Raw genomic sequence first — 13,952 nt, forward strand, 5'->3', positions numbered from 1 at the left:
AGGGGAGATTTTGTATATACTTTCATGCTTCTGTGTTGACAAATGAAGACCAGGCTTGGCCAATAGGAAGTTGAATTTTCTAGTAGCTGTCAATGGCTTTACCATTTTCACATGTCATTAAGGCATATGAAAATCTATTTTATGATGGGGTTCACAGTTCTCTTATTTTGACCAACAACTTTCCTGCCCAGGAAATAGTGCAGAATGTGCAAGTTATTGTTTTGTTTCTTGTTTGGAGTTTTTGTTTGGTTGGAATTGGTGTTTTTTTCTCTTTGGCTCCAGCTGATATTTAGTGTTAGCATGCCTGGATACTTCCCTGAGGATTAATTTATCAAACACTAAATAAAACATGTCTTCTAACTGTTTTCTTTTTCCTAATGTTTATTTTCCATGCCAATAGAGGGGTTACGTTTTTTAAATAGAAAGTGGAGGGAAAGCAAGAAAAAGACTTAATAGGAGAAGAAAGATGCTGAAGAAATGAGGGATGGGGAGCCAGTCTATTGTGCACCAATCTATCACTTTCTCTTGGGAGAATAAGGAAATGACTTGTCTATAAAATTCTCATTAGCCTAAAAATAAGCAAAAATCTCTTCTGGAATCTTATTAGGCAATGTCAGAGTGAGTAATAAAGGCTTGTTTTTAATGAACTGCTGAGGACACTGACTGAGCTTTAGCACTACTAAACTGTCTCTTACAGTCCATTTCCCTATCTTCATATGATACTCCTCTGTGCTGGGGTGTCTGGGGAAGGCAAAAGAAGGGTCATTTAACAATGTTGCTGGATTTGGAAAGACAAATGGCTTCCTGATTTTTAACTTGTCTACATGCCAATAACAAAATCTACTATAATTTGCCTCTTTTGTTAGTCCAGTCCAGTTCTGTGTGAGGATGCTTGTGTTTGGATTAAATTGCTCTCTTTCAAATTAAAGCAGCCAGAGGTTGGTAGAGCATGTTTGAAAGTTAGGTGCTGGAGTAAGGCATGTACACCATTAAAACAAAGTAGCTAAATTAGAAAATCAGAATTGATTTAACTATTTTATAATCTTTTTTTTCTTTTGTGCAGGAGTGACTCAAGTCTAGAGATCATTTTGCCTCTACGATGTAACTAGAAGGTCATTAGCAATTTCCACTGCATATACAACAGTGACTGACTTCAAAGTATTCAGTGGTTTGGTTTGATTCAGATAAGCAACTTTTCAGCTTGCGTGTTTATCCAGGACTTATCTGAGCTATTTGAGTTGGAGTAGGTAATAGGAACAAAACCTACAACCAACTGAAAGTTAATATTTTACGTTAATAAAACACCAGCTATTTTAAAAGAAAGAATCAGGAAAAAAATTGGGACACAGTCCTTGACTAATATGAATCACCTTAGCTCCATTAAAATTGAAATGGACCACTGATATTTAACTTCCTTCTCTATGTGGAATCCTAAAGAGATGCCATATACTGGGGTCTATGTCATGGGATCAAATTTACCGATTAATGTTGAATTTTCATGTACTCCTTAGAACATTCTCAGGCTTTTGGGGTTTCCGCTCTTGAAAACCTCCTCTGTAGCCCTTTCTTTTAAAGTTTTGGTGTGAGTATGTATTCAGGCAGAGTAAGTGGATGGTGTTTAAGTGACTGTGCTAAGCTCTGATCTTTCTTGATTTATTTTCTCTTGCTCTCCCTTTCAAATGGTGGATGGAGACAGTGAGTTAATATAACAGTATTTCCAAAGGGAATTAGAGTGGCTTTTAGGAACTTGAAGTATGTTTTGCCATGCTCTATTGTAGAAATTGACACTGGGGACTTTGCTGATGCCTTTGGACATGAGATCATAGAATCATAGAATCGCTAGGGCTGGAAAGGACCTTAAGATCATCTAGTTCCAACCTCCCTGCCGTGGGCAGGGACACCTTATGCTAAATCATATCACCCAAGGCTTCGTCCAACCTGGTCTTGAACACCACCAGGGATGGAGCATTCACAACTCCCTGGGCAACCTATTCCAGTGCCTCACCACCCTAACAGGAAAGAATTTCCTCCTTATATCCAATTTAAACTTCCCCTTTTTAAGTTTTAACCTGTTACCCCTTGTCCTATCACTACAGTCCCTAATGAAGAGTCCCTCTCCAGCATCCCTACAGGCCCCCTTCAGATACTGGAAGGCTGCTATGAGGTCTCCACGCAGCTTTCTCTTCTCCAGGCTGAACAGCCCCAACTTCCTCAGCCTGTCTTCATACAGGAGGTGCTCCAGTTCCCTGATCATCCTCATGGCCCTTCTCTGGACTTGTTCCAACAGTTCCATGTCCTTTTTATGTTGAGGACACCAGAACTGCACACAATACTCCAAGTAAGGTCTCACAAGAGCAGAGTAGAGGGGCAGGATCACCTCCTTCAACCTGCTGGTCACGCTCCTTTTGATGCAGCCCAGGATACGGTTGGCTTTCTGGGCTGCAAGCACACACTGAAGCCAGCTCATGTTCATTTTCTCATCAACCAACACCCCCAAGTCCTTCTCTGCAGGGCTGCTCTGAATCTCTTCTCTGCCCAACCTGTAGCTGTGCCTGGGATTGCTCTGACCCAGGTGTAGGACCTTGCACTTGGCATGGTTAAACTTCAGTGATTGCTACTTTCCAAGCCAAATATGGTGGACCTTTAAGCATGGGCGAGCTGGAATGGCTCAACTGAGCTGGCATATGTGTGAGGCAGGTTTCACTCAGCTGAAATTAGGTGAGGCTCATAAACTTCCATGCTATGAGAAGGTGGTTTATGAAACTGGGTCTGTGTTTGCATGTGTCAGCTGAGAGATGTGTACATTGAAAGTAAGGTTCAGAAAAAGTAGCCATGATGTGGGCTTTGTTTCTTTCTCCTTTTGAAGAACAAAAGTGGGTGTAGATCTGGGGCGTCCAAAGGGCCATTGGGGTACATTTCTCTCAGAAACAGAGATTGTAAAGCCCTTCCTTTTTTACTTCTCTTCTGTTTGCCTGACATTCAGTCTTCATCCAGCTCTCACCAAGCCTGCTTGTGTTACTGGCTAACTCTCCCTTTGTGCTGTTTTCCTCCACTGAGCGTCTTTTGAAATCCTGCTCCCACCGTACTTCATGTTGGTGCTTGCATGATGCTGCTCTGCCTCCCTTACTCTGCTGGCCTGTGCCAAAGCTTGAGAGCAATCTTAGTGTCTCCAATACTTCTCCAGGCTGTTCCATTCTGGTATTCAAGCTCTCCCTGCTACGGTTACTTCTGGTGTGCCTCCCTTAGTGCTGCTAGCACCACATATCAGCAACAGAAAGGGCTTGTGGGCAGGCAGAGTTTGGCTCCCCCCTTGCTGCTTTCCACAGGGGCAATGGCTGGTGCTGCAGGGCAGAGGATTTTGTAGCACAGCTTGGCAAGTGAGAGCAGTGGTGACTGCACGGATGCACCACCTTCATGCTTTCTTGACCAGACTAATCCTTGGACTGCAAATTTCAGTTCAATGTGCACATCTGTACATGCAGATTAGCCCAGGGTCATTAGCTTTCTGACAGAGGAAATGTTTTAAATTAAAGAACATAATTGGTGAACAAATATGCAAGGTATTTTGCAGTTGCAAGTTTCCAGCCTGGCCCTTGATTCTGCACCGTGCTGAAGCTATCAGATCCATCTTGTAGAATACACACACATACAGCACAGCTTGTTCCATCTTGAGAGTCCAGCACACATGTAAACTCTTTCTCAGACTGGGATCAGTATGGCTCGGGCTTCTGCAACTTGAGGATGCTAAACCATTTTGAACAGGCTTTGCTACTCATCCGGGTTTGCAGTGAGCAGTGAGACTGCACTTTAGCTGGATGTTTTTCAGAACAGGACTTCAAAACACATAAGAGGAGCTTAGGGCTTCCTGCATCTCTCTTGAAATGTTGGTTTGCCTGTGTGAGCGCTCCCACAGAACTGTATTTAATATGCTGTGAATCTGAACATTTCTTCTGTTATTCGAAACTGGGGCTTTGCTACCTAAAAAGAAATATACTTTTGGGTTGAATTCAAAAAGGATTTTGTGGGGGTTTTCAGTTCCTCAGCAGCTCAGAACTGTGACCCTCAAGTTTTCTTACACAGTTTTTCTGATGTTATTTTATAATATATTATATATGTGTTAAAATAAAAATTAAAATTAAAAATATAGATTAAGAATTTAATACTTTTATTAAAATATTATAAATATTCATATTTAGAAATGATAAATAAATATTTAATAAATCAAAAATATAAATTAAGAATATAAATATATAATATATATTTTATAATATATTTTATATGTTTACAGTTATTTTGCTGATAACTCACCTTAGTTTTCAAAAGGGCATAAAATGGAGCCCAAAGCAGTTCAGGTCAGTGCACCCTACACAGAATAGAATGACTTAGAGTAGCTGCTGAGGTGGCATGCGGGAAGAGGATGGTGCTGTGGGCATCACTGGACTGACTGTAGTTTTGTGCTTGGTGGATCTCTGTAGAAGTCTGTGTTTCAAAGTCTCTGGCAAGACTCCTCTTGGTTTCACAGGCTCTTTGATCAAGCTCATTTTGGATAAAATAGACTAGGAAAAAGCCTTTGGAGCAGAAAATGGAAAATGGGCACTTTTCCTGCAGAAAACAGCATATGTGTTGCTTCTAATTGTATTTATTTATTTCTATATTTATTTCAGAAACACTTTTGGTCTCCAAAGAATTAATTTTTAATTGAAACAACTTTGCATTCATAAACTGTTTTGAAACAAATATTTATTCCACTCAGTATGTCTTTTCTAGTTGTGCTTTTCTGTTGAGCTCTTTTATTCTTCTTTGTGTTCCTTTTTGGGTTTCCCTTTGTGCAGAATACCAGAAAAGAGTGAAAGAGTGGGAAGGGAAGCTAGTAGGAACATGTAATAAAAGTGAGGAAAGTAATGTTTATTTTATTTTGAGCAAATGGCTCAATGAAGCTTCATTTTGCACAAAAAAGTGTGTGCTGAGCCTGTCCACAGGCAAGCCAGCCTATTTTCTGTTAACAAAGTTGTCATGTAACACAGAAAGACATGTCAGGCCAAACCCTGTGGGACTCCAAAATGGCCCCACTCAGAGATCCACTTCCCACACTGAAGAGCTTGATGTCTTTTAGCTGGTATGGATGTTGATCTCTTCTGTCATGGGAGTGAAAAGGTATAAAGGAGGGGTAGCTCTGCTGATGTCAGTTTGTCCATGCTGAGCTGCCCTGGCTGAAAAGCTCTTCCCAGGGGGTTTGGTTAATGAATGAGGGTATCATGGCCAGGCTGGGATGCTGAATGTTTCCAGCTCTTCTCTTGCCCTCTCTCCTTCCTCTCCCCACTCCACTACGAGTGGCAGAGGAGCTCCTGAATGGACTGCAGAATAAGCACCATTTTTGCGTAAATTGTCACTAATTTTCCGTTGCCTTGAATAGTCATAGTAAGGAGTTTGGCCAGTCAAGCATCAGAACAGATGGTGGTGGTGCTGCCAGCCCTCCCAGGACATGACCCTTCTTGTCAGTCCCAGCTCTAAGCTCTATCTCTTTTGTTCACCCAGGAGAGAGAGGATGGGTTGCATTTAGGATGCTGCTCTGTGATTTTCAGCAGCAGCCTCCTATGCCATCATTGTGTTCAGCTGAACTGATGTGCTTCTGTGTCTTCCTCTAGATTGCAGTTTTGGAGGAAATACATACAACAGCTCTATGAAATGGCACCACCCCAGCAATCCCTGTGTTACATACCAGTGCCAGGTAAGGATGTCATCAGCATCGTGCTAATGGAGTTGTGAGCTTTTCCCATGAAATTCTGGGACTTTTTTTTTTTTATCTGCTTCAAGTAACTTGAAATATTTTATTCCCAAAGCACAATATGGACTTTGCATTTAAAGTAGTTTAAATCCACTCAGATGCAGCTAGCTATAACCAAACATTCAGAAGGATAGGTTTTATGTGACTTGAGTACCACAATACCAAAACACTGCTGAAGGAGAGGGACACAGCCATGCCATTTCCTGCTGTCTTGATATTGAAATAAGTCCTCTTTTTCTCAGCATGCTAAGCCTTTTGTGAGATACAAATTATTTTACTAAGTAGTATTTCACTAAGCAGACACTTTTGTGTTTATGGGTTATACCTGGGATGTTCTTTTAAGAGAAACCCATAACAGAATCTTCTTTTCCTGGGCTCCTGCACTGGAAAATACTGCTACCCAGTAGTACTTTTGGTAGCTTGTCTATCTGCTACCATGGCATTTGCAAGGTTGTCCATTTTCCAGCACAAAACAAGGAAGCATGTAGGAAATTTTAGTTTCTGTCTGTGAATAGGTCTGGCATTTTTTTCTGACAATTTGATCTGGTTTTAATAGTAACTACTAAGAATTGCAGCTGTTAGAAAGAAGAGAAATGAATGAGTATGAAGCGTTTCTACAAACAAGAGAGTTTCAAGATGTTTCTGTTTTTCTGTGATGCTTCTGCTCTGTGAAACACACCTGTGTTTTTAAAGAGACATACACTGAGAAGGATGACGTTAGAGCAACTGTATTCTGCATTCTTGCACTTAATGAAAAGATACAATGTGAACTCAGATACTCTTACAACTACTAATTACATGAAATGAGCAATTCTTTATTGCCTGTTTCAGTGCCTAAATGCAAAACTGGGTGATGGTGTTTACCCTTGATCCACACAGTTCCTTTGGCTTCAACTGCAAAACAAGAAAATAGCAGCCTTTTGTACACAGATCCTCACACCCAGATTTGTTCAGGAGGACTCTTGACTTCTCCAGCAAGGAGTACAGGAAATGTTAATTTGCTAATACTTATCAGGCAAAGCATTAAAGATAAGCATCTCCCCTCTACAGAGCAAGATGCTTTTATCTGCTTTCTAGGTCTTTTTAACTCCAAGGGGAGAGGGACGAGAATGCCTAGTGTTTGGCCTGTGTTCACCAGAGCTGCATGGCAGATTATTGAGCCTGAGGATTCCTGATAAAGCGGGATTCCTTTTCCTAAGAAGGTGCTTGGTTTCTTACCTGTTCCATTTTAAGGCAAATCCTGTGACTGGAGTCAGAGAGACTCAAGTGGATCTTTTGACTGTGGATTAACCTGAATTCCTGATACAAGGCAGCAGGTACAGAAAGAAAAGAGGTTTTGAAATCCAGTGCTTTGTGGCATGTGCTGGGCTTTAATTGTACCACTAGTAGTAGTGGATTTTTGCTTGTTAAAGCAACCTGAACACAAACAATGAACATGTCTGATCTGCTTCTTTTTCAGGAAGGAGTGATAGTAGAGTCGGAGGTACAGTGTGTTGCCCCTTGCAAAAATCCTACCAAACTCATGGGAATATGTTGCCCTGTGTGTCCAGGTGAGATTTCATAGGAAGATGCTGTTCCACATGTGCAACTGTATTTCTAATGATAAGCATCATTATCTGGGAGACTGCCTCTAAATTCTCCATTATACTTGACAAAAACGGAGGCCAATGGCTTGCAATCCATTAAATGACAGACCAGGCTTAATATCTTTTAGTGGAGCAGAGGCAGACTATTGCATAGGCAGTAGCTTGTGTCAATATCCACAGGTGTATTTATGTTGTTTTTCAGAGGGTCTGTCAGTTGGATTTTCCTGGCTGATGGCTGGGGTTGTGTTAGGAGGGAAAGTGTAAGAGTAATCCTGAAAAAGAAGACTACCTTTGTGAGGCTAGTTGCTACCTATAGGCTAATCAGAGGCTTTGTAGGTAAGCACTGCTCCACTTATGATACAATGGGCTTATTATATTCTAATCAGTTATAATTTCTGCCAACATATAATATAAGCTTGGAGGTAAGAACGAGTAGTAAAAGATAAACAACTTGGAAAAGTGTTTTAAAGCCACTTTCAATGGGAGAGCTGACTTAGTCTTGACTTCATTGGTGCAAATTTGTGCGCTGTAGAAGAATGTTTTCTTTCCCCAAAAAGACATCTGGGGGTTCTCAAGGCCTTTGTAAAGGCTTCTGAAGTATTTGTGTCAGAGAGGGTGGTACGATTTACTTTTCGTATTGTCCTATGGTAGGGTTATAGAGTATTGTTACAGAGAAAAGGCAGTGTGCTATGCTGAGCTAAACTTATCCAAATGCTATTTTCCAGGTTGTATATTTGAAGGGAGACTTTACAATGAAGGAGAAGAATTTAGGCCTGAAGGAAATAAATGTACCAAGTGCTCTTGTATTGTAAGTATTTGCCTTTTGGCATTGTATCTGCCTGTATGAACTTCAAAAGGCACATTATTATTGCCATAACAAAGCAAGAAATATAAGGAATTCAACACTACTATGCATTCTTCTCCTAGATTTCAGTTTTCTATTGAAGACTTCACTGTACTAATACATTCTATCACTCATACTCTAAATTTATCATCTTTTTTATGAACTTACACTGTACACAAAGCACGGTATTTGGAAGAGGCTCAATGTGTTATATTAATGATGCTTTTTTTTGTAGTGGGATCATGCAGGAGGAGACAGAAAGCTTTTGGGGCTTCATCTATTGATTAACATTTATTAGCTGTTTCCTTGAAAGGATCTTTTGCAAGGATTCCTTTCAGCTCTATGTGGCAAGGGCCTTTTCTCTGAATTACTGAGTGAAAGGATAAGGGTAGCCTCCTTAGGCTGTCCCAGGTGGATTTTGGCTTAATGCTTAATGAAGAGGTCATATCCTGGAATTTATTCTTGACTAGCAACAATATAGAGAGGAAGTAATAATTGCATCCTTTGGGTAATGAGCACGGGCTTCTCTTTCACTTCCATTAAGTTTAAAAGATAATGCTATATGAGTTGGGGCAGATAACTTTGACTTCCTTGGTGTGATCAGTGAGACCACTAAAAGGCAAAATTCAAATCACTGCTTTTGTTGCAATTGATGAGCTGGTTATCAGCAGAAAATGCAAGGCTGGGGAATTTGCATTTCAGTAGCATACCAAGAGTTTTGTCAGTACCAGGCACAGCTCTCCTGCCTCATGAAAATAAAATAACAAAGGGAGGAGAAAAGGATAGAACTCAAAAATTAATATGTATTTGTACGTAGACACACATACATAGTTGTAATGAAACTGCTGCAGAGAACTTGGACTCTTGTGGGGAAAAATACCTGGGGATGTGCAAAATTAATTTACACTAAATCATCACTGCTGTTGTGGAGAATTGGGCTGCTCGGGTAATTGTGTTTTGTTGTTCTTTTGATGTAGGTACTTATTTATTTATTTGTTAAGTTTTAATCCTGTAATAATGAAAATATGCCATTGCAGTGATACTATGTGCCTTGGGCTTCAGTTCAGTCCCAGGCTGAGGAAAGTTGCTCCGTCTGTACTTGGTTGGTCCCTAGCTCACTTCAGCTTCAGCTGTAAAGCAGTAGCTTTCCTTAGTTAATGTTCCTCAGGGGAAGACAGGTCTGAATGGTTGAGAAGTCTGTGGAGACGTGCTTGAATATTTTCAGGCTGTGCTTTGCTCTTTTATAAGTGCTGAACAGATACTGCCTATTGCCCAGACGTTGGTGTGCCAGTATCTCCTTTATCAACTTTCCTTTGCTCCCTAAATAACAAAAGTAACAGTTCCAAAAAGAACATGGGATGTGGGAGATATTTGGGCAGAGCAATATAAGGAAATATAGGAACATAGGGTCAGACCTGAGGGTCTGTCTGACAGTTACCAGTGTCAGCTGTGTTAGAGAAGGAAACACATCAGCTACTGGTAGTGATACATTTAAAGTATCAGGTAAGAGGCCTAATGATCCCTTCTGAAACAGAAGGCATGATGGGTTTGGATGTTCATGACATTTGTATAAGATGTCCATCTCTAATGCTGGATGTTACTGACAACAGAAGAAATACCATCTATGCATAAGCCATACCTGTCCTGCCTTGGTTCTCTGTGCAATGCCTTTTTTTACCCTCTCACCCTTTTCTTTCAGAATTTGGGGATTCCTGTGCAATTTCAAGGCAAAGCAAATAACAAGGGCATCCTCAGGGTTGTGATAGCAGCTTGTTGCCTGCTTTACATCCATTCCCTTATGGGAATGGGTCCCCAGTGAATCTGTTATCTAAGCAGTTGGTGGATGTCTTATTTAGAGATACATATCTAGCCATGCAATGTGATGTGAACAGGCTTGTCTGTGATGTGCTGCAACTTGTGCAGGCTGTAACACATGAAAGGTAGCTCCTCACTGAAGATTTCTTCTGGGATTTCAAATTGTAACTATTTAGTGAGTCTTTTGTGGAAGTGCGGCAGAGGAACTGGCATGGCATATATTATTGCCAGGGTATGTTGGAGGAGTGGTGTAAGGATTCAAGCCACTTTCACTTAAGGGTGAATTCTGCTTTTTACCTGGGAGCAAGCTTTTCTAATGGTGCATTATTCTGGACTCCATAGGCCATCATTGTCACAGGCATAGCTCAGCCTGAGGCTGCAGGCTGCATTGAACAGGAAAAAAGTAAAGAGGGATGGCGGTGGTTTGTTTTCCTGGAGAGATGTAGCATTGTTCCCCATTCACTAAATGTGTTAAAATGAGGAATTACTTACAAAAAGGGAATTTTACCATTGCAGAATGCACTTTAAGGCACATTTCAGCAAGGCTGAACTGCAGGGCACAGTCTTTGGAAAGCTCTTTGGTAGCTCAAGTTTGTGGTATTTCCAACTCGGAGCAGTGCCTACTAGATACTGTTGAGCTCCTAAAGAATGTGAAATGGTTGATAAGATGTTTTTTTGTTGCTGGTTTATCATGCATGGCCCCAAAGGGTAGGGAAAGCAATGGCACGGCTACACATGGGTGCTTCACTCGGTCCTTACCTGCCATGCATTCAACCAGTTAATACAGTTTCTGTTTAACACCACTTGTGGTTCTAGTTAATGTCTACTGAAAACCAGCCCAAACCCACTAAACTCATTCCACGGAGGTCACTGAAACAACCCATTAGCTAACAAGTTTTGGGTTGCTACTGAGCCAGGCCATGCTTGTGGCAGCAAGGCAGAGATGAAAGCCCTCGTATTCCATTACCACTCTCTGGAGCTAGCTGCTCCTTGGGGCGACTGAGATTTCTTGCTGAAAATGAAAATGTATCACCTCTCACTCAATGCATATTGCCTGGCAGGGGCAAATGAGCTGGCTTTTAATGACTCGGGTTCTCTGGGGAGAGGCATTAGTGTAAGAAAGGTGGACGGGATAATAGGGATCTCCTCGTAGCCCAGCTGAAACCAGCTGTATCGCAATAATTCATCTGCCTGGCCTGTTCTTTGCTTTCTGTGATAGGCCAGCAGCCTGTTCTAGAGAAACCTTGGATATTTTCCCTACCATAAGCACCTACTTAAGTGAAGGACTGGCCGCTTTAATCAAGTGTTATTTCTCAGATACCACTTTTATGAGGTTGAGAGTGTGTTTCTGCTTGCACAGTGAAAGCACTTGGCTTACATGTTCCCTTTCCTACCGCCTGCATTAAAATAGCCAGACTGTGATTATCCTAAATGTTTTCATTTTCTCTTTTGATGTAGTGTGTTTGGGAAAAAAAATAAATAGTGGAGGTGGAAGGAGGGGGAGACAGGGAGGAGGGGAGGAGAGGGGGTTTGGCAGGAGAGTGACCTTGCATGAGACTGGTAACCATGGAGAAGCTTATCTCTGAATGGTAGAATCCAAGCTCATAACTAGCCCCATTTGACTCACGCCCTTGTTACCCAGACCATGGGTGCTGCGTGTTTCGGCATGTGAGGCATGCAGTGGTACGAGGTACCACCATGCTGAGAGCATGCAGCACTATGGAGATACCGCAGCCCAGGACCTGTCTTCCTCCACACCCCCTCTTGGAAACAGTTGGAGGCTGGATTATTGGATTATGGCATTGCTGGGATGGCCAAGGGCTGGAAGCAGGAAGGGTTGCACTGTCTGTCTGCCCTGCAGGGAGGCTGAAAAATCAACACGTTCAAGTATACCTTTGCAGATGAAATACTGCATCTATGAGGCAATGGAACAGGATGCCCATAGAAGCTATGGCTGTCCCATCCCTGGCAGTGTTCAAGGCCAGGTTGGATGGGGCTTGGAGCAACCTGCTCTAGTGGAAGGTGTCCCTGTGTGTGGCAGGGGGTTGGAACTGGATGAGCTTTAAGGTCCCTTCCAACCCAGATCATTCTATGAGGCACATTTCAGGGATTAATGTTGGCAGCATGGTCGTAGATGTTTGGTCCCCAAGCAGCATTGTTTCACAGAAGCAATGCTGGCCTCTTAGGTACTGTTCCAAAATGATTCGAAGCAAGTGAAACCCAAGTGACCTGAAGCAAAGCATGGGAATTTGGGGCTCTTGGAGAGCCAATTTAAAAACAGCCTCTGCTTGATCTTTTTTGCATCACTGGGGGTTTTACACTGCTGCTCAGGTGGGCTCAGAGGGACTCAAGATGCACAGAGCTCCTGGTCTGCAGGTGTACTTGTGGGTCTGTAGAGGAAATGTCTTGTCACTTATGTTCCTGAGTGCTAGGGTGCAAAAACTGCATAATGAAAGTTTTGCACAAAGAAAAGGAAATAGCACCAAGAAAATCTGTTTCTAAATCAATGAGTAACAGGCGTTGCAACTGTGGTAAGTAATGAGAAACTACATATGTTAGTGCTTTGGACAAAGAGGGTGGAATTCATCTTGTCTAACTCCAGCCATACAGAAGTAATGTGTCTGCTCTGATCTCCTTATCTGGGCTCCTCTTAACAGAAGGAGAGAGGTGGGATGGATTACTCTCTGCAGATGCCTATCTTCCTCCACTTACTACAGGGGGAGCCTACCCGGCTCACTGAGATGGCTGAAGATAGCTGAGACGGATCCTGCCCTTGCAGCCAGCTGGGTGATCAAGCACCCTGATACAGTTTTAAAGGCTTGACTTTAACAGGTATTGGGAGCTGCTGAAATACATTCCCATCTCAGTGGATTGCAGGGGACATACTCCAATCTACTGGGGAACTCAGGGGAACACGCAATTAAATGTATCCTCAATGAAGCCTGGTAGCAGAAGCTGTGTCCAAGTTCAGATTTTTGTCCTCAGTGCAGTGCCAAATGCCGATCTTCCCAAATTTCCATGTACTCCAGCTGCTGTGAGTCAGCTCCAAACTCCACCAGATGCTGTCTGCCCCTACTTCAGGGGCCTAGAAATGGTGACAGAGTTGTAAGTCAGGGGTGGAAAAGCAAAGAGCTAGTCTTTTGGTAGCAGGACTGTTCACTTTCTTGATGTTAGTGACAAGTAGAAGTGATTGGCTTATGGGCAGGTGCAAATGGAGAGCAGTAGATGTTCAGAAATGGGCAGCACAGGTTTGCTCAATGTATCTGGGTACCCTGCCCCCCCCCCCCCCCCCCCCCCCAGTATACAGAAGTTTTGCAAGGCTAGAAAGTTTGTTTTTCTGACTAGTCTAATAAAACCACAATCTTCCAGGTTATGTGGAGATGTATGGCTGTGCAGGTAGGCATGAGAGAGCAAGGACTGGGTATGTGCTGAACTTCAGTGAGAAAAACAATGTGGATTAACATGCATTGCCATTTTTCATCTTTCTTTTGATTTCTCTCAAAAATGCAAAAATTTTCTCAGAAAATGTGTCTTTTAGAAAACGTTCAATAATTTTAACAAAACTCCTGGAGTAAATTTAAAAATAAAATTAATCACAATGTTTCTGAAATACAGATGAACTCTGGGATAGCAATGCACGTGGCTGGAACTCAGTGTAGTTGTGCAGTGTAAATGATTTTTATTCACAAGCATTTCAAATCTCAGACTTCATAAGGCATCTTTCTGTGGCAAGGTCTCATTTCCTTCCTCTAGTCCTTTCGTCCTACATCTACCTGCGGAGCTTCCTAGCTCACCTAATCTGAGGGTGTTCCCAGCTCCCTTCATGATGCTTTTAATTTTGGTAAGGATTGAAGGGACCATTCTCTGCAGCAAGAGACTGTGCCCGGTTTGGGCACATTTCCAGGGGAGCAGAAATACTGAG

General features: G+C 42.1%; 1 protein-coding gene across 7 annotated transcripts in view; it reads left to right on the forward strand.

The window, feature by feature from the left end:
* BMPER (BMP binding endothelial regulator) overlaps positions 1-13,952 on the forward strand; it is a 144,835-nt gene that overhangs the window by 32,161 nt on the left and 98,722 nt on the right. For 6 of the 7 annotated variants that reach the window (XM_062625517.1, XM_062625523.1, XM_062625518.1 and 3 more), the window contains 3 exons: positions 5,646-5,728; positions 7,245-7,335; positions 8,097-8,179. In XM_062625517.1, the coding sequence (XP_062481501.1) occupies positions 5,646-5,728; positions 7,245-7,335; positions 8,097-8,179 (257 nt within the window). Of the gene's footprint in view, positions 1-5,308; positions 5,495-5,645; positions 5,729-7,244; positions 7,336-8,096; positions 8,180-13,952 lie in introns of those variants that run through there. The other variant, XM_062625519.1, reaches the window with a different exon arrangement.

This window comes from Pezoporus occidentalis, unplaced genomic scaffold (assembly GCF_034315485.1).
Source record: "Pezoporus occidentalis ecotype Australia unplaced genomic scaffold, CSIRO_AGI_Poc_V1 ctg28, whole genome shotgun sequence".
NCBI classification, from domain to species: domain Eukaryota; kingdom Metazoa; phylum Chordata; class Aves; order Psittaciformes; family Psittacidae; genus Pezoporus; species Pezoporus occidentalis.